Here is a 20,240-nt window from a genome sequence, read left to right as displayed (position 1 = left end):
CCTGTGGGACGGGAGCCGATGAAGCTTGCCTAGCGCTTGGCGTCTGAGGCATGGCAGCAGGGCCGTGCTTGACGGTTGGAAAACGCCTTCAACGTTCTGTGGAAAACTCGTGTTGTCCCGTAGGCCTTGTAACCACGTTCAAGTCAGACGTGACTGTTGGCTGCAGATGATGTCATCGGTGCGGCGCACTCGTTCCTGAATGCTTCCTCTGTCAGCTCGTGTTTGCTCTGCCCTGACTGACTGCTGGTTTGCTTCCATACCCAGCGGACTGAGATTTTAATTTATTGCGTTTAAATTTTTTAGTAGGGATGTCATGGAACGGCACTGAATCAACGTCTCTGAGACCTGAGAGTTCTTGCTTGTGTGGATGTTGTACTTCTTCTGGTCCTGCAAGACCAGACTGTCATCAGGCTCTAAATCTCAGCAGATTTTATACGTACAGTGTTTCCCTTGAATAAACTGACAGATTTTATTTTGAGGTAGACTGATCAAAGTGAAGATGAGTTTAGAATAATAATCTTATTTACCAATACTTGAGTAAGAAGCATTTCATGTTACCAAGGCACGCTCCAGAGAAAACGCCAAGTGACATAAATGCCACAAGACTGCCGTTCCGTTGTCTAAATGCCTGTAAGAAAAAACTTTATGAGAACACTCAGCAGGTTTTAATCAGATGCTCTTACTCATGGTCTGAGATCAGACAGGCTTGCTCTCCTCAGCTAACCTTGGGCGGTGTGGTAACACAGGTGGGCTCTCTGCCGTCTTTCCTCTTGGTCAAAAATCTCCACGCTCCTTTTTTTCCCTGGCAGGAACGATGAAGTTTGGTCTTTGTCAGACAGGAGTCCATCAGGTACTTTTGTAAGACGTATACATACAAATGCACAGGCATGTTTCCATTTTTCTGGTTGTGCATGAGGATGAAAGTAAATATCTTCTGCCTCTTGCTGCAAGGGTGGCTGATAAACACGTCCTTCCACTCTCTAGTGGCCCCAGACAAACTGTGGAGGCCTGAGACTAGTCTGGGAGGAGGAACATTTGCCTAAAGTTTCCAAACCATTTGTAGGTGTATTTTCAGAGCAGTAAACTAATACTGTTAATACGCTCAGTCTACTGTCTTTTAATATTATTCTGTTGCCTCCAACGCAATGCACTTACTGGGAAGCTCTTTCATTAAGAGATGATGTACGTTTGGATGTGCCTACATACAGCGACAGATAGAGCGGAAAATATGGGAAGCTTTTTGTTAAAACTGACACACAAGGTGCGATGGCCGGTGCAGGCTGGGCAGTGGTCATCGGGGATGCTTTCGGTTTAGTGAAGCTGGAGAACATGAAGTGAGTGTATTCAAATGTAATGCCACCCAAAATAAGTCTGAAGTGCAAATATATCAGATCAAAAGTGCTCTGTCTAGAAAAATAGACGTCTGTCTTCGTCACCTTCTCTGTATCCTCTCATTTGGCATTTTGGTGTAAATTACTTTAGTTACTGCAAGGTTGGTTATGACATGCTTAAAAAAAATTAGTACTTCTATCTGCAATTGTTCTTGATGTGTTTTCTGACAGTATTCATCAGGCTAATGTTTGCTACAGCTAACATTAACAAACAGTTAATAAAATAATCTAGGTGAACATTGCTTCCTGGTGGCATGTGTCTGTTAGAGGCACGGGGAATATGTTGGGCAAAAACCTGCTCAGCAAGTTCCTGGGGAGGTGAGCTTGGCTTTTCCCTTCTGACTTTCAAAACCAGCCAGCATTGAAGGGTTCGGTCATCGTGTCCTGCATCACCGGGGTGGCAGTGCCGCGGTGGTGGCACGTATATCCTGTGCCTTCCCTAGAAAAACATCGTCCTTTTAATTCCTCTGGTGTAAGCCTTGCTGCTGGGTATTTACTTTTCACGATTCATGTTGGACAACGTTAGATAAATCACCTTTGGAAAGAAAGATGCTTTGTAGTTCAGCTTGTGGCTGAAAAACAGGTATTACCCTAGGTGGAAAAAACCTGGGGATTTATGTTTTGGTATCCCAGTGAAACAGAGACCAAACTGTGTAGTGACGCAGCTGGGAGGAGGTGGACTGAGCGGCTGCCCACTCGCAAATAACCTGTTGGTACTGGCACTGCCTGGAGATGCCAGGACCTGGGCTCGGGCTCAGGTTTGAGCCAGGTCGGCCGGACTGCCTGCCTCTAATGGTTTTCTTTTCTTCGCTCGGTTACTGCTGTTTTATCTTGCTCTAGTAATTATATACTGGGCAGAAAGGGAAAGGGCTCAATCTGTGGGCTGAGTGTAAGGGCACTTGTCTGGGGTGTGATGGGTCTCTTGTAATGGTGGAGTTTGTGCAGTTTAATGGATTATTATTTGCTCTGAAGTGAGTGGAGATCTGTGTTTCAGAGCCTCTTGAGTTAAAATAGGTGCATTTGTCCAAGGAACAAAAATATTTGATTTCAGCGATTGGCCTTTTTATATAGAAACAGTGGGTTTTTTGCTGGAGACTTGCTGGTGAGCTGTAATTTACAGTATTTGCTGCAGGTGTGGATTTAACTGCTGTGCTGAGGAGAAGAATCCTTACAATCAGCAAAGCGGTGGCTCTGGGAGCTAATAATGGGCTAGAACATCTGGTCTTTATAGGGGGAAGACTTTCAGTGTGTGGAAGGAAATGCTTGCACTTGACTCCTCCAAATTACTCAACAACCCAGTTAGGGTAGCACAGATGGACCTTGACCAGCCTCAGTGCCTCACAGCAGGAGGCTCGGGTTAAGCCCATAAGAAGTCAGAACCCTGGGCTTGAGCCTGTTGTGTATCAAGTGGCATCAAGCAAACCCTCAGACCCTTATGTTTTGTATGACAGGTCTGTCGGTGAACGTTTTGGTTTCAGTATGTTGTACACGGATGTACATAGCCCCACCTGACGTGGCTTGAAGGGCCATGGGATGAAAAAGCTAACTTGCGACACTCACAGTAGAAATTAGCCTTGACAGACATAAGAAAACTGTATCCCAAGTCCCCCTCTTCTACATCTTTTATTTCATGGTATTTTTCCCTCAAAAATAAAAATACAGTAAAGATGGATTCTGAGCTGCCATCCAGGGATGGATGGATATTTTCTGTAGCTTTAAAACTAGTGTAATTATTGTCAGCTGCCCTGTGGGTGTGGTTGGAATATCCACTGATTTTGTAAACTGTTTTGACAGTGGTGTTTGCTGGACAATTTCTTAGCATAATAATTTTTCTGCCACTAATTAAAAGCATCTTTGTAACCCTAGGCTTTGTTTTCTTCTTACAGCAAAGAGCTCCAGGGAAAGTTTTGCATGATGCTGTTTGCAACCACTTGAACCTTGTTGAAGGCGACTATTTTGGCCTTGAATTTCCAGATCATAAAAAGATGATGGTATGTAAAAGGATTAATTTTCAGCTGGTTTTCATCTACATACACACTGTATTCTATCCCTCTGCTCCTTACTTATGAGGTATATTTAATCCTCAGTCTCCAAAAGAAAAAAGGACTTTTTTTAAAAAATGTTCTTGCTTGCTGGAGTTGAAGAAATGTTTTTAAAACCTGATTACTCCTGTCAGATTTCATCTGTGTTGAAAGTAACAGCCAATTCAGGCACAACTTGGAAAAGCATTTCATCTTTATAAGTTGCAGTAGAGAAGCCAAAGACTTGACTGTTGCAGAGTCTCAACTCTGATTTTACAGTCCTGCTTAATGTGGAGTGCAGAAATAATCTTTCTCTGCAGACAGAGAAGTTGCAATGATTGTGACACAGTTCCATGAAAAACATTGTGGGGCAAGAAGATGGATAGGTAAAATATAACAAGGTTAATAAAAAAGAAAACAAAACCAAAAAACCCAAATAAATTGATGGAAGTCCTGTCTGGGGAGCTGTGTGGCACATGCAGGTGCCCTGGTCCTGATACTTCGGACTCTGAAACAGCTGCTGGCTGCTGGCAACATTCAGGCATTGCACTAATACTTCTCGGGTGGAAACAGTATCATATAGCAGAGAAAGCCAAAGGCTAATGACTTCTCAGCCTCTAATGACTTTCTTTCTGAAGTTTGTTTTACTTGAGACTTACTGTGTGACCTGCTGGCATGTGTGCTAGTTATCTGGATTGTTTGACCAGTACATTCTGGTGTATACTGGATTTCTTGCCTGTTTAGTGAATTCTGCACTAGTAGCCTGGCTGACCTGAAGGAGACGACTTGGGGCAATTAGAAAAAAAAATAAATAATCCATTTTCTGTCAATCTATATAAAATTTCTGTAAGGAGCAATATTTCTTACCAAAAGAGGATTTATCTGCTGCTGCATTAATCTGTTGTCATGCCTTAGTGCAGGTTTACATAGACATTAGAACTGAAGACTAGTGGTCATAATGCTTTAGGCTAACTATAATTAAACAGGAAATTTTTAAAAACGGACATAGGTCTTTAAAAGTGATCTGCTTCACAGTTTGCTCCTGGATTTACATGAAACACGGTTTACTAGAAAGTTTCATATTCTGCCAGATATGCTTGGTTAATGCTTTAGGTAACTTGAGAGCTGAACACAACTCTTCAAAACAGTGCAACTGTACAGTACTATTACAACAGAGGGTTGACGTAGCCATGTTAATAATGACATACTGATGTTCCTGACGTATATATGTATGTAAAGCTGAAACAAATCCCAATGTCTTGTGTATATATGGTTCCTTTTCAGTTTTCTAGAAAATAGAGAAGGTCATTTGATTGACCTTCTCTACTTCACAGGTCATTAAGTTTCAAATAGATGACCCTCTGTGTTTTGCTCAGAGACCTGAAGTAAACTAACAGTTTTCAGTCTTGTGAAAACAAAATGGTTTATTTGCTTGAGGCAGAACACAGGAGAGATTGAGGTGCTGCCAGTGCCTGAGGCCCTCACAGTGGCAGGAACTGACTGGCTGGAAATATGTCCAGACAATCGCAGTGGGGGAGCCAGGACTCTGATGAAGAAGGTGGTGGAGAAAACCCCCTAAGGCTATTGCCAGTTTGACCTGAAGGAAGATGCCTCCATGCCTTGAGCATGGTAATTTACCTGGCACCTACTCTTGCAAAAGGAAATACTAGCTAAGTATCTGAGAGCACCTGTCCATGTACTTGCTGGTTGTTCCAATCTTTGCTTCTCAAAAAGGGGGAGATCCCCAAATCTTGCCTACTCTAGTCAGCTGTGCCCCAAGAATGGTGAGGTTCAGGGGAAGTAACACCTTCAACCACCTAAAATCAACTCACAGAAACTCTGAAGAAGGAGATTTGATTATGAATTGTTGTTTCAATATGGAGCAGCACTCTTGAGAGTAATATTTACACTTACTTTATAGTAACCATTTTATATGATGCAGTTGAGGTGCATGTTCCTGTGGGATTTAAAACTTTCTGAGCTTCATAATGGCCATAATGTAGAACTCAAGCATTGTGCAAATAAAATAAATTGTAGTTAATGGTGTGTCTGAGAAATAAACCACACGTGTATTTTACATTCATATCATCTGAAGAGAATGAGTTGCTTTTCCAATGTAGAGTGCAATTTAAAAGGAAAAACAAATATTTTGAGCATATTTGTTTGGATGTAATCATATGTACATGAAGTCATGTATTGACAGTTCAGCTGTGTTTGTTTCAACATGCAAGGCTCCAGACCTCATATCTGACATAATGACAGTTGTATGTCAAGATGCCTGGCAGCTGTATACATTTAAGTGTGCCGTGCTTGCAGCAGACAAGATCTGCATGGGAGATGAACGTGGAGGGTCTGAGGGCTGTACTTCCTGCTGGGGTTTCACAGAGTTTCATCACACTTGATGTCTGCCCCAATTCTCCAGCTGCTGCAATCTGGTCACTATCACAGAATGCCAGACTTTGTTTAAAAAATAAATAATCTAGCCTTTGTAGTTCCAGAGAAAATTGAAAACATGAATCTTAATTGAATCCTCACATTATTTTTCATTTCCAGTTTATAAACCAGTCTCAGATTGGTTGTGTTTAGGTACAGTGTGGGATTTGCTTGATGCATAAGTTTTGTTTGCTTGGGTTTAGTGATAATGGTAAGGTCTTCATTTTGCTCCACCTTTCTCCCTACATACGTTCAATACACGCATTTCTAGTATCCAGCAGTCTGGTCAAGGATGTTATAACTTGTTTGTAGGATGATTGGGAAAGCGGAGAAGGGAACAACACACTTGTGCCCTCATGCTGTATCATAAACTCCCTCTGGAGAGAGAATTTTGTTGGGTTGGGGTTGGGCTTGGTTTGGTTTGGGGTTTTTTTGGTGTCAAGTAAAATACATTACTCCCATATTCTTGTAAACTAGCTGTTTCATATTCAAGATTATTTTTTTTTCCCACTAAACTTGGCAAAGTCCCTGACCTTTGTTGCAGATTATGCACATGCCAACTTTCTGAAACAAAACAGTTTTAAGTTACTGAAATGCCAAAAAGTGTCAGAACCAGTTTAATGTGTGATAAACACTGTGTTCCTATTCTTGGATAACCAAGTTTCTTTAGCCTTTATGAAAAAAACCCCAACGAAAAACCCAAACCTTTCATAGGCTGAGAAACATAAAAAGAATTCCATTGAGAAACGTTAGTGGGTGTGAAAGGGCAGGAATGTGAGGTCTTTGCTAATTGGAAGCACTCGTATTAGTAATGATGAAAATAGCAAACAGCATTGGAGCAGTTATAGCAGCAATACAGGCTGTTCCTGTCTGGCTTCTAAGGTGATTTTCTAAAATGGCTATTTTGAGTATGTTTCAGTCTCTGCCTAATCTAAAATTATTAAAGGTCAAAGATGTGTTCATTTCAATACATAGTCTTTTTCTAGAGGAAGACTCAGTTAATTTGTTTTTTTAATGGCTTTAACCTTTGTGATGGTTGTAGGATATTCCTCCACAAATTCCAGGCGTCTCCAAGGGATGTTCCATGCAATTTAGCGAGATAACAAAATACAAATCTTGGGCATAGGTAGTTACCGGCTGAGGACTATGAGCTGTCCCACTTCCCTAGGCCCTGCAAGTCATCCAGCTTTTACCTGCTGCGTGATTGTCCCTCGGCTTTCTATAACATTTTGCCCAGGCCCTTCTGACTGAGACTGCAGAACGGGGGTTTAGGCTCTGAAAACTGTATTTTCCCCCTGTTGTCTGCCTCACGCCCTTGACCTGAGGGAACGTTCCTCCCCAAGGTGGTGGAGCTCCACATTTATGCCCAGGCCTCACAGTGGGACTCCTCTTGGGTCCCCAAAACCAGGCGGTTGCCACCTTCTCATTTCTCATTTGCCCAGTGTTCCCAGCTCAAAGGCAAGCACCAGCCCCTTTCACTTGCCTTTCTCAAAATTAATTAGGGTGAGGACCACAATGACAGCATAGCACTGTCTTTTTCTGAATTCCTTGTTTCGGTTGTTCTTTCCACAACGTGAATGGCTCCTGACTAAACATGCTGTGATTGTTGGTGTCTGAGACAAGGGAGGGGGAGATTTCCTCACTGTTTCCCAGCTCTCTGAATCTGTACGGCTTCAAAACCTGTGCCACAGTGACAACCCATTAACAGTGCTGTTTCCTGAGCATCTTCCAGAGTTTGGGGGAGAAACCCCACTACGTATAATTAGGGAGAGCATGACGACCACACTGGAAAAAAATAACTGATAATCAAAGTACTGCAATGAAAAATGCTCCTCTGCGAGCAGTAGTTTGTTCAGAGATGATAACACCACCGTCTTTTGTTTTCAGGTGTGGCTTGATCTTTTGAAGCCTGTTATGAAACAGATTAGAAGTAAGTACTTCCTTGCTGTCATTTATTTTGTCAGTCTGAGAGTACTTGAATAAATTAGGAGTCTGTCAGTTGGGATCTTTTTCTTCTCGACTTTCTTCACTGAATTTTGTTGGGCTTATTTTTTATTTCTTGTCTGTCCTTAAAAGATGTACTGTGAAATTCTGTCACGTGAACGTATGAAGGGGCTGACCCAGTAGGACACTGAGGTTTAGTCAGTCACTAGAAGAGGCAGTGGTGGCAATGGAGGGGGAACAATTTGGTAGAGAAAAAAGAGTGCAGTAAAAGAAGGATTAAAGGAAGCATACACTGCCAAAAGGTAGGAGTAATCAGGATAAAAGAACGGGAAGACATTATTTCTGAGAAGGAGCTAGCAAATGCATTACAACTGTGTGGTACATTGCTGCAGAACTTGGAACTATCTGAGACCAAGAGGAGGAAACAGGTTGGAATAGGGCCATCAGGGAAAGTTATGGTGGGTGGTGGGAAAAGACAGGAAATTGTAAATAGCCATCAGCTCTGGGAAGAGTAGAAGTGAACAGGAAAAGTTTTGGCGATTTTGTTTCTCTGTCAAATATCAGCAAAGATCTTCATTCATTGAGCTTTGCCATGGAGATTAAGTTTTCCTAGGTGCCTCTCTGGTCATATTAGTCTGAATGTATGCTCTGACACCTCTCCCTCTCATGAGAGGGAGATGCATTGGTCCTTTTGTCACTGATCGTACTTGTAACAAACAGAACAAATGAACTGCTGTTAAACAGAAATAGTAATTGCTAGTGGACTTGAAAAATAGAGTGTATTTTAGCTCTCTCCTGTTCTGAAGCAAGGAAAATAGACATAATGTATTTTATTGGATCAGCTGATGTAATTACTAAAACCAGACTCGGTTTTGGCAGAGTATCGACCAAGTTACTGTTCTCTTTTATTGTGTGTAAATTTTATTGTGCAGTTTCTAAATACCCTGAATACTAACGAAGGACAGGAGGCTTGCATGTATGTAGGCACTGCAGGTTCCATGAGTCGTCCCTTGTACATCATTCCGTGTAATAAAATTTGGCCAGTGTGTTACTGATGGTTTACTAACTTCCTTTGACATTTCCCCTAGGACCGAAGCACGTTGTTGTAAAATTTGTGGTAAAATTCTTCCCACCTGACCATGCTCAGCTGCAGGAGGAACTGACAAGGTTAGTAGCTGCATGACTTTTTTTTTTTTTATTATTATTAGTAAATCTCTGGTGGGCAGAGGGGAGAACATAGAATTTGAGATGATTGGATGAGGATCGATAGCTGCCCCTTAGTATTAGCTTGATGTTATTTGTCCCAACCTTGAATGCACCTGAAAACTAGGCCCTAAGATTCAGTTGCAGTCTGTGCTGAGAGGTTCTGCAAAGTGCAGGAGTCCTTTGCCTCCTTGGATTTGGGGTCCTGGGAGAGCTTCGCTCCCCCCAAGAATAGCCAGTTCAGCAACAGAGTTCTCGAAGCCCCTTTGGCGGCGGTGTTGGAAGGGACCTAAGGCACGTGTTGGCGTCCTGGGGCGCTTCTCTGCTGAGGGACACGTGTGACTCTGCACCCGCATTTGGGAGAGAGTTGTTGCAGCAGCATTGGACCCTATTTGTATAGCCAATGCAAATGCCAAAGGTTTGCACAGGTGGAAGTGTGGCTTCGGAGATGGAGAAACGGAAAGGAGAGGGAATAAAATGGAAAGTAAGAGGAAGGTGGAGAATGATATGCACATATGCAGAAGGAGCTATCTTAAAGGTGTGTTTATTTTCAGTGAATTTTAAAAACTCCATTTTAGCTCTGAATTTCACAGGGCATTGTCATAAAGAGTCAAATTTCTCAGTGAGTAAATGTATATGTGAGGGACATATTAAGGTTCTTCCTCATTAACAGGTCTTTCCTTTATGGTCAGAAACATTGTTTTGTTGCAGTATTTCTTCACTGCAACTTTTCAACTCTTTTTCCAATCTACTATGTTATTATGTTTTAATTACATTTTTCCATTCTGATTCAGTATTTTCACTATTAGTTTTTATTTTCAATCTTCCTACAAGATGAAGTCCTCTTTTACAAAGAGCTCTTGTGTCCTTATGACCTGCTTTATAAAGAACAAGTCCACCTTTGTGATGTTCTGTGTTTATCTCTGTCTTGTTTTATTTTGGTAATAGAGCAATGGAATGGAAAAAAAAAAAAAGAAATTATTGATATCTCTTGCTGGCCTGGACAGAGAAAAGTAAAATGTGGGGTAGGAAGAAAGAATGTTTACTTGAAAGACTGAGTAAAAGCAATAAAGGGATGAATGGGAACTCACAGTGTGATGTTACTAATGAAACATTTCTGTTTCCAAATAGATATTCTGCATATCAGTTGCCTAGTATGTGAACTGTAAATTGATTTTTGGGTGATCTCTTTCTGCACCTGGAGACGTGTCTCTGAATCCTAATGACTTTTTTTTGTTGTTAGATTTTAACTGTGCGCGCTAGGGAACTTGAATATATGTACACAGCAATGTGTAGGATGTGAAAGCATATCCACAGGGAACAGCTTCATCACTTGAAGAAGCAGAGAATACAACACTTTTGGGTTATGTTCTTCTATTAGGGTGAATTTTGTATGGGTAGGCAGATGTCTGCAGGTTTCAAAAGGACATTATTTAGATACGCTGTATTATTTCATGTACTGTGTATGTTTCCATACTCCTCAAATCAGCTTGCCCTTTTCATTTAGATTACCTACATCTCCTCATTCAGAAACTCACTGTTCAAATGAGAGCTTTTCACTGAACCTATTAAAATCTAGTCTTATTAAAAACTGTTGAGATCCTAGTATGAGTTCTCCAGAGGAGCTGCAGTCTTTGGAAGGCTCGTTAAGGTGTCTGACCAGTTCAGATTTCATACCAACTGTAGGAGAAATGCCCACTGCTAGCTCATTTTTTTTCTAGGGAAGTATTTGATGCTGCGTGGAGGTAAGCAATTTCAATTCCTGTTGAAGCTAGAAGAAATTTAAATGTTGAAATAATGTCATGGACCTGTGTTGTCTCTGCACTTAAACTGTTGATGTAGAATTGCCCTACGTGGCTGAGATGTTTTGGAGACGATGTTAAAAATGACTGGTGCACAGGCGGTGCAGGTAATGGGGCCACGAAAGTATCAGAGCTAGCTAGAGTTGTTTGATCAAGATCTTGCTCCTTGTTTCCAGGTGGGTATCAAGGTGGAAGTGTAGAGTTCTCCTTCTATTCTACAAGAACTAACTGATAACTCTAAATCACTGGTTTATCTGGCATTTCTTTATAGTCACAAGCAGCTCCATTATCTAGTGCTGCTTGCTGCGCCGGTTGCTGAGCACTTAATAGCTGTCACATTTGCTTCCACTGTCATATCTCATTACTCTGGTTCCAAGGGAGGGAAGGAGCGAGAAAGAGAGAGATATCTTAGTTCTGCAAAGCAGCCATCATGTAAGACTCCAAAGGCTGTAATACAGTATCTGTTATATTTCATTTAGCCTCTAAACTTAGGAAATTCAGATCATTTCTGTGGCTTACAAAAAGTGAAAGGAACATGTAGTCAAAACCAGAGTTGGCGTTGAAATACTTTCCCCTCTTTCCCCTCATGCTTCGTGTAACTCTGTTCACTTTTGTTTTGCAGGTACCTATTTGCATTGCAAGTGAAGCAGGACCTGGCACAGGGAAGGCTAACGTGTAATGATACCAGCACTGCCCTCTTAATCTCACACATAGTACAGTGTAAGTTCCCTTTTTTCTTCTTTCCAGGAGGATAAACAGGATGATTGGCTGGACATGCTTTGCTGGGTTACCTGTTAGTAGCTGCCATGGGGACAGATTTAAGCCATATGGACAATTTATTGTATTTCTCTATAACGGCGTTCAAATACAGATAATTTACTCTTTCAGTTAAAGAAGAGCTCCTGGACACTGGATTTGCATTTTTTAAAGCACTGCATTCGATAGTCTGCCTAGGACCATTTAAAAAGCAAACTTTGCAGGCAGTGGCAAACAGGTTGAATTCTTCTGAATTCCTGTTTTATTACACTTTGTATCATGTCAGCAGAGCATTCAGATTCCTGGAGATCTGTATGCTGTCTAGAGAATGTAGTAAATAAACATGCTTAGAATGCCAGACTAAATCACAGTCCTAAGAGGAAACTGATAGGGAAGAAAAAAAACAACAGATTTTAAGCTTTTTTTTTTTTTTTTTTTAAATTGCAAAGTATGCACAATAAGACTGTTCAGTAGAATCATATATTAACTTTGTTCATCACATCAAAGCTTCTTTTAGCTTCCAGAGCACCTGAAAGGCAGCATATGTTTTCCGTTTCAAGACTTTATGGATACTCATCTTGAGAATAACATCAGGAAAAAACATTTAGTAGTATGTATAATGGTCATAATAGACCATTGTTTTGAATGGTCATTGTACAATTCAGTATTGCATATTTCCACTGAAATGCTGTTTTATGGAAATTGCAGTCAACAAAGACATTCAGAAGCTCTTTAGTGATGAACCGAAAAATCTCATGATCCTTTGTCCTTGGCTGTTTGAGTGTTAGGACAGTTTCTTATCAATTGCTGTTGGAAAGGCAACTATTGCATGGTTTTCTGTTTGCTATGGTCACCATTGCCCAGTGTGACTGAGTGGCAATAAGAAGCTATACAACAGTCTCTGAAATTCTGTTTTCCTCATACCATTTTAAAACTGAGTATTTTTGCAGCACAGACCTTAAAAAAAAAATAAAATCCTTGGCTAGCGAGCTTTTTGTGTCTTTTAGCTTTTCCCATTATGGTGTCCAGCATGCCAGCTGTAGTTCTTTCCTCGTTTAAGCTGGTTCTAACTTCTTTTCGTCTCAGGAAAAAAAGTCTTAATCATTTGGGGGAAACTGATTATAATTTCTTACACTGCATTCTAGGAGGGTGAGTTTTCCTACTAAATGTCTGTGCACCAAAGAAAGATGTTGGGGAGTGGACACCCTAATGCGTGTGTCCCTCTTCATTTGAGGTATTGCTTCGTGATCATCCTCTCTTGAGCTCTTATACTTTATATGCATTATTTTCCTTATGATTTCTACTTAGATCCTATTTCATGTCTTACTCATCTCTTATTGATTACTCAATTAAATTCTTCACTGAACCATCTACAGCTCTGGTGTCTGAACTTCTCAGAGTGCAACTGCTAGCTTGTTTTCCTAAAGCAACAGCATAAGGGGATAAAATATAGGATGTCCTTTCACCTTTACAAGCTGTCCCTTTCCCTTCTCCCCATAGTCAAACTCAAATTTAATTCAGTGTTTTTTCAAAATTCCTCCCTTATACACTTGGCCATCCCCCCTGACACACCTATGCAGGCTGGCAAGAAGCATTCATTTCCAAATATGCAAAAATGGCAAATCACCACCATTGCTCTTATGCTGCTGAAATGCATTATACTGTTGGATTAAATAATTTTCCTCAGTAACTGGAAATGCTCATGATGCATTTGAAATCTTTCTAGTTCTTTGTCCACTCACCTGTGAGCATGAGGTGCAGAGTGATTCTGAACTGGGATTTTAGGAATCAAGTAGTACTCTCCTTATGGGGAGAGTAAGGTAAGATACTTCTGTACTGAAAAACAGAGTTTTTCCATCATGTCAGAAGGAGAGATTTGAGAGATTCATCATGCAGAAGTGAGATAGTATTCACAGAATCTGAACTGCCATTTTGGGCAGAGGGATGTTACGCCTCATGGTGCACCTGCAGTGCTGCTTCTCCTTGCCATCTCCTGACTGCAAGCTGGACCTTTTTTTTGGTGTTTATAATTTTTCCCCTCTCCCTTTTTTTGTGTAACAAGTGTTTGCTAGAAACCACCGCTAGAAGTTTGCAACTGTCTCATTTATTTATGCATCTTGTGTCTCAAACATTTTTCTGTGAAAATTTTCTTTGCCAAGAGTCTATAGCTGTATCTCACCCACGTGGCTGTCTTTTGTATTTATTTTCTTTCTAGCTTATTATTCAATAGCAAAAAAAAATTACATACTTGTCTGCAACAAAAATAAGACTAGACAGCTGATAAGAGTAATGATATCAAAGCGGCAAGATTGAGAATGCAGGAAGCTAAGTATTGTATGTCTTATTGATGCTGTGCCTGCAAGCAGTTTCCATGGGGGATATCTGATTCCAAGAGGCCCTTATATTATGTATACAAGCTTATGTCAATGTTACAGACTGTTATTTATATGAAATCATAATATGACAGCAAATAGGTTTCTGTTAAATTAGCATGTGTGTTACAGAATGAAATTCATATTTGGAACATTCTATTTAAAATTACCTTAAAAGCATTGTAGAAAGTGTAAAAAGTGAGAGGATGCTTTGATACTGCAAATGATGCAGTAAAGTGAGTGTGTGAAGTAAGAAGATGGACTGATTAAAGGAAAAGAGTTGAAATACAAAGCATTAGACATATCAGAAGTGCTAATGCAGACGGAATACAGCATGGTGTAATGCATTTGCAAGATAAGAAAAAAGGGAGCATCAGTGGAAATCAATCTTTGGCTAAAACACAAGAGAAGAATTTAAAGAAGAGTTATATGTGAGGCTGACAATATTCAAAATATGTCAAAATATAACTCCCTCTCATTCTAGAGGAACCACTACTAGAAAGGCATTTAAGGTGGAAAAGGAGGGCTAAGGAGAAAAGTAAAAGCTGTTGAGTACAAGGTCACAGAGAACAAATTCAGAAGAAACTTGAAAGCCAGGATGACAATTTTGATAATGGATTTGCAGTTGACAAATGCAGAGAACATTATAGAAATCATGTAGAGGTGAAATAAGACTCTTCTGTACTCTTGGCTCTGAAGAAAGCCCTACAGAAGGTGGTTTAAGTCCAGCCGGGTACAAGGATGTACAGGGTATGAACTGCATTTTAAAGAATCGAGGCCTGTGTTATTTGAGGTGTTGCAAACTTAGGTGGGTTTATGGCTTCATTAAAGAAGAGAAACTTGCCTTTCGTTTGAGTTAGTGTTTAAAACAGACCCTAAAGATTTGGGATGCTGGGGTGAGTAAAACGGGAGTGAGGGAGCTGTTTCTGAGATGGGGACAAAAGGGACATTTTACAAAGGAGAATTCTCAAAGGTTCTGTAGTATTTCTCCTGTCTCAAGGAATGATTCAGAGCAGATGGGATGAGGTGGAAATCAGACAGTCTCAGTTATCAATTCTTTTCCACCTCCGACCTCCAAAGTATAAGAAGTCATCGTGTGGCTGCAGGCAATTGGGCTTGAAAGGTTACTGCTCTGTCATTCATAGATGCTTTGGTCCTCATCTTCCCTGCCTACACAAGGTTATTGCTCCCCCTCCGCGTTTGCAGGTACATCTGATCCCAGGCAAACTTGTCAGAAATCACTCACAGTGTTTTAAACATTATCTGAAACCTTTCTTTTTTCCAAACCGGCTTGTTTTGGACAGAACTGGATTAAGGGTTCATTTACATGGGCAGAACTGAGGTGAGGATGAGGCAAGGATCTGAGGGTCTTGGGTCTGTGGTATCCCAGGTCAACTGCGCAACAACACGTCTGACTGCAACCTGGATTTAATTTGAGGGTGCTGCATTTTAATTTCACTGACGTTATTAAGGTAGCAGCCTTTGTTGTAGCAATGTTGCTATTATTCCAGCAGGTTTGCAGGTAGAAGCTGCTGTGCTGTTCAGTGAAAAAGCTAACAGCAAGATTTTCAGAGGCATTCCAAGAATAGCAGGCAACGAGATAGTAATCTGGCACCCACACGTAGATTGCCTGCCCACCCCCGCCAAAAAAAGGAAATTTCACTGAATGGGCTGCAAAATGGAAGGTGGGTGTGACATACTGTTGCACACACGGTATTGAATAACTGCAGCAGATGGGAGCAACTTTGAGGAGGAGGGAGACAGAATGTGTCTCAAACTGCTGCAAAATTAGAGGAAGACAAATGTTTCATAACCCCATGGGGTAGAATACATGCCTGCATTCAAACAAGCAAACAAAACCATCTTTCAGATTTTCCCACAAAGACTACAGTGTGGGGCGTGGGCCTGGGAAGGAAGCTTGTGCTTGGCTGCTCCAGGGAAAGGCACCTGAGCACCATGATGCGTGTGAGAGAGAGAGAGATGAGTTCTGCTGAATTAGTGCTGTCCTTCCTCTCACCCCTGCCCTTACCCTGCGCACAAGGCAAGGCAGCACTGTGATGCCTTCATTTGTGCAGTTGACATCCAACAGCTACTTACTTGGTTGTGGTGGATGGGAGGAATCCTTGGGCTTCTTCTCACATATCTCGTGCTAACACAGAGAAGGGAGGAATGTGTGGAAGATAACAGTAGGAATCTGAGTCGTAAAACCATGACACAGCTTGCAAGAAACTGTGTTTGTTTCTCTGCCCTCTTCCCAGCTGTCTGCACCTTTTGGATTGCCTGAATAATTCAGATTTAATGTAATGTTTTAATAGACTTTTCTTAAAATTCTCCATAGCTGAGATTGGGGATTTTGATGAAACCATAGATCGTGAACACTTAGCGAAGAACAAGTATATACCTCAGCAAGAAGCACTAGAAGACAAAATCATGGAGTTTCACCGTAGCCACATGTAAGCCCTTTTTGTTCTTGTTCTTGGCCTTCTCTTCATTTAGAGTAGTTCTAACCGTAAATACATGCTAGATCATAAGTACAAAAGAGATTCAGACCTCTGAGTTTCTCAGTTTCTCAGAGGTTACTTCTCAAAAAACATTCAAGCCTATGAATTTCCTGAAGGTTACTCCCGTCATCATAACAAGATGTTTAAAGAGCGATTGATTTTGATATTCATTCAAGCATGCTGTTATTTTACAGTCTATTTCATACAAAATGCCTCACTGCTGATTTTGTGCATGCAGGTATGATTGCAAATTATGACTGATCAGTCAGGCACTTCTGACAGCAGTCTTTCTGATATCAAGGACATTGAATGTTGCCTTTTCACCTTTCCATGCTGTATTTAGAGATGGGTGAAGAAGGGGTTTATTGATAGTATTAGGAAAAGCACAAAGTGCTTGCAGAATTAGGGATTTGGGGGAGTAGGATTCAAGATGATGATGCGAATTGCTATCCTAAGACCTGGAGAAAAGACTAGTAGTAAGAAGATGGTTAAAAGAATTATGAATAAGGCATAGGAAGGTATTTTTTTCTGTCAAGAACACTTCAAGACTTGAACAGTTTCATTTTGAGTTACACTGAATTAGATATGAGTGGTAGGGAGTTCTATAACAGTAATAATCAAAACTTTTGCATAATTTCCTCATGATTAATTTAGTGCTTATGGGTTCCCATACATTTATGTTAAGGTTTTCATGTCTTCTGTTTTACTTCATTTTGGTATTGCATTCACGTTTACAATGAACAAAATCCTTACACACTTCTGTTTACGATTTTTATTTTTTTTTTTTGTTAGGAATACAGCATGTTTTTCCAATAGAAAATACAAAGAGAGGTAGTGAATTCTGTTAAAGTTAATGGTTCAAAATCTAGCTGTATCGGGTGTCTCAGAATTGGAGCAATCAAAATTTCTAATAGACTGTAAAATCTGTGGATTCTTTGGTATTGGTTTAGACTAAGATAAAGTTGTTGTTCTCTCTGATAAAAATCTGGGGACATAGAAAAACCATACGGATATTATACCTCTGGCATGTTTCAGTCTCTTTGATGAAATCTCTCTTTGTTCACTAGAGGACCTGTTGATCTCTATTAAAAGGTGTGAAGAATTTGTGTGTCTTCTCTGTTTTCTTTCTCAAGGGGACAGACACCAGCAGAGTCTGACTTCCAGCTTTTGGAGATTGCCCGTCGGCTGGAGATGTATGGAATACGCTTGCATCCAGCCAAGGACAGGGAAGGGACAAAAATCAACCTGGCTGTCGCCAACACAGGCATTCTGGTGTTTCAGGTTAGAGCTGCTCAGGGCATGACTTTGTACTTTATAAAGCAGAGAGATCTCTTACAGCAATAAGAATTCAGGACCTCAGCCATGTCTAAAAGATTTTTTTGGGGAAAATTCAGGAACTTCCAAATTTTTTCTAACAGTGACCTTAAACCATTTATAGCTGCATTAGGTCCTTCACTTCCAGGGACTCTTACCTTATTTGCATGCACAGGGTAGAACTCCATCTGCAGCCACAATGTGCTGTTCAGGATGCAAACTGATCCACAGCTCACAATTTGCAAGTTGGTCATGCTGACACTTCTTACATACAGAAGCAGGTAGGTCTTGCAGGAGTGGTGCATACTAAATGGGTGTGAGGCAGGGACAAATAAAATAACAGACAACTGGAGTACATGGAGAAGGATGTAGGCATCAACTAAATGGGTTGCTAGTAAAACACCCAAATTGAAGCACAGGTTGAAACGTGAGAAAACCAGGATGTTGTTAGAAATGCACATAACTCAAATAATTTTATGTTCAGACCCTTTCCCTGCTACCCCACAATTTTTTCATCAGCTGAAGTAATTAGTTGCAAAGCCTTATAAATTAAGACTGTCTTCCAGCTGAAAGTATGTGTCCACACAAAACAGCATGAACCTCACTGAGTCCCAGCAGACAGCTGGGATCCTTCTGTAAGGATGTAGCTGCTAGTTGAAGGCCCAAGGCCTGATTTGTAAAGCTCTAAAACTCAGTCGTCTCTTCTCATCCTAATGCGTTTGGGACTTTCAAAACAGGTTTGGGTTTGGGTTTTTTGGGGGTTTTTTTGGAACTTTCAGAAAAGCTTGGAAATTTTGCTGGATCAAGCCTGAAGACTGAATGCTGAAAAGGAAGTCAGGTTCTGACCTGCTGGAGTCTGCCCTGAAATGGCATCTGGCAGTAGGCTTAGGGCTTCCTTCAAGCACTTCACAGGGCAAGAGCCTTAAGTTCATCCTTTTATTTTGTATATAACTGATAGAAATTGAAATATGAAGACCTCATTAGAATGACCTCAAGGAAAAGAAAGGTTCACTCACAAATGGCACTAGCAGTAGTCAGGCTTATTTTAAAGCATGCCATTTATTTAGAAATCAGTGTCAGTGCTGCTGAATATTCTAAGGGAGATTAATTATGTGATGCTTAGACAGCAGGTTGACTTAGCAGACATCATCACACTGTCATTACTCCTACATCCGTCTGGTGACGACGCCCAAAACAACATGGATTTCTGCATTTAGCAATCCTGTAGTAGCTCTCTGAAACTTCCATGCTGTGCTGTAGGCATGTTTGTATTGAAATCTGTACTGAACAAACTGCTGTAATGGATATTTTAAAATAATATCTCTAATACCGTCTAACAAAGATTAAGAACGAGACTTCTGGGATGTAGGGGCTAATGATGCAGTGGCTGGGAATTGTAGTATTTTGAAGATAATTTCTCTCAGTCTAGCTGTTTGCTTCTGGTTTTTGGTTGCTGATTTTTGGGGAAAAAGCATTTTTTGACTCTTCAGAGACAAGTAAGTTATTCAGATTCCTTTTACTTCTGTTGCTTCCCATGAAAGGTCAAAATACTCCCAGTATTTTATATTTCCAATACAAAACTTTCAGTTACCCCCCACCCCCTCAGTTAAGTAACATTTAAAGGGGTGTTTATTTTGCGCTGTAGACAAAGAGGAAGGAAATCTACCCCATCAAAGTGAGGTGACATGTCATGTGTCTGGATTCCCTCAGTTCCCTGTAGGTGGTAGAAAGAGAAGGAGGCATCTCTGGGACGTGACTTAGTCCTCTGAAAATCTGAGTCTGTATAGTGGAACAAGATAACATCATCTGGGCAAAAGCTGGGCCGCCCTGTTTTGTGCCGTGATACTGGGTCAGATGGCTTTCACAGCAACTCGGTATACCTAGTCCTATAAATATGCAAGAATTTAACCATAAGAACATGCCTTCAGTCACAGCACCAGATGTTTATGGTTTGCATTACCAGAGGATAAATGATAAGAAATACTATAATTTCAAGTGAAGTGAATAGATGATTAATTTATGACAAGCTTTCTTTAGTGGTCTACATTTTTCCATTCAGATCTGGAATGCTTAAACTCTGCTGGCTTTTTTCTCTGTAGGGTCACACCAAGATCAATGCCTTCAACTGGGCTAAGGTTCGAAAGCTGAGCTTCAAGAGGAAACGTTTTCTGATCAAGCTGCGGCCTGATGTGAATGTAAGTCCTTGTCAGGAACTGAAGTTGACAAAAGGTTATTTGGTAAATTTCTACTGACAGATCAGACATATGTTTTTATCGCCTCAATGAGATTTTTGGGTTTTATCGCCTCAGTAAGATTTTTGGTTTTGTTATGTTAATTGCTTATGTTCACTGTTGGTACTGCACGCATCAACCTGGCATCTCAGGTGAGCAGTCCTAGCAAAGGAGATGTAAGCTGAATGTCACAGAGTCATTTTCTGGTTGCGACTCTGGTACTATATCATCAATTCTTAAGTTATAGCATGTAAACCACCTCTTCTCATTAA

At 40.7% G+C, this 20,240-nt stretch overlaps 1 protein-coding gene across 3 annotated transcripts in view; it reads left to right on the top strand.

The window, feature by feature from the left end:
- The window catches only part of FARP1 (FERM, ARH/RhoGEF and pleckstrin domain protein 1), a 211,754-nt gene that overhangs the window by 136,872 nt on the left and 54,642 nt on the right, over nucleotides 1–20,240 (top strand). For all 3 annotated transcript variants that reach the window (XM_075045943.1, XM_075045941.1, XM_075045942.1), the window contains exons 3-9: nucleotides 3,278–3,382; nucleotides 7,733–7,775; nucleotides 8,878–8,956; nucleotides 11,417–11,514; nucleotides 16,261–16,375; nucleotides 17,557–17,704; nucleotides 19,837–19,932. In XM_075045943.1, coding sequence (XP_074902044.1) covers nucleotides 3,278–3,382; nucleotides 7,733–7,775; nucleotides 8,878–8,956; nucleotides 11,417–11,514; nucleotides 16,261–16,375; nucleotides 17,557–17,704; nucleotides 19,837–19,932 — 684 coding nt within the window. The remainder of the gene's footprint in view (nucleotides 1–3,277; nucleotides 3,383–7,732; nucleotides 7,776–8,877; nucleotides 8,957–11,416; nucleotides 11,515–16,260; nucleotides 16,376–17,556; nucleotides 17,705–19,836; nucleotides 19,933–20,240) is intronic.

The sequence above is a fragment of the Buteo buteo genome, chromosome 14 (assembly GCF_964188355.1).
Source record: "Buteo buteo chromosome 14, bButBut1.hap1.1, whole genome shotgun sequence".
Lineage (NCBI taxonomy): Eukaryota > Metazoa > Chordata > Aves > Accipitriformes > Accipitridae > Buteo > Buteo buteo.
The sequence above is the reverse complement of the archived record's forward strand: the minus strand, read 5'-3'. Positions and strand labels throughout refer to the sequence as shown.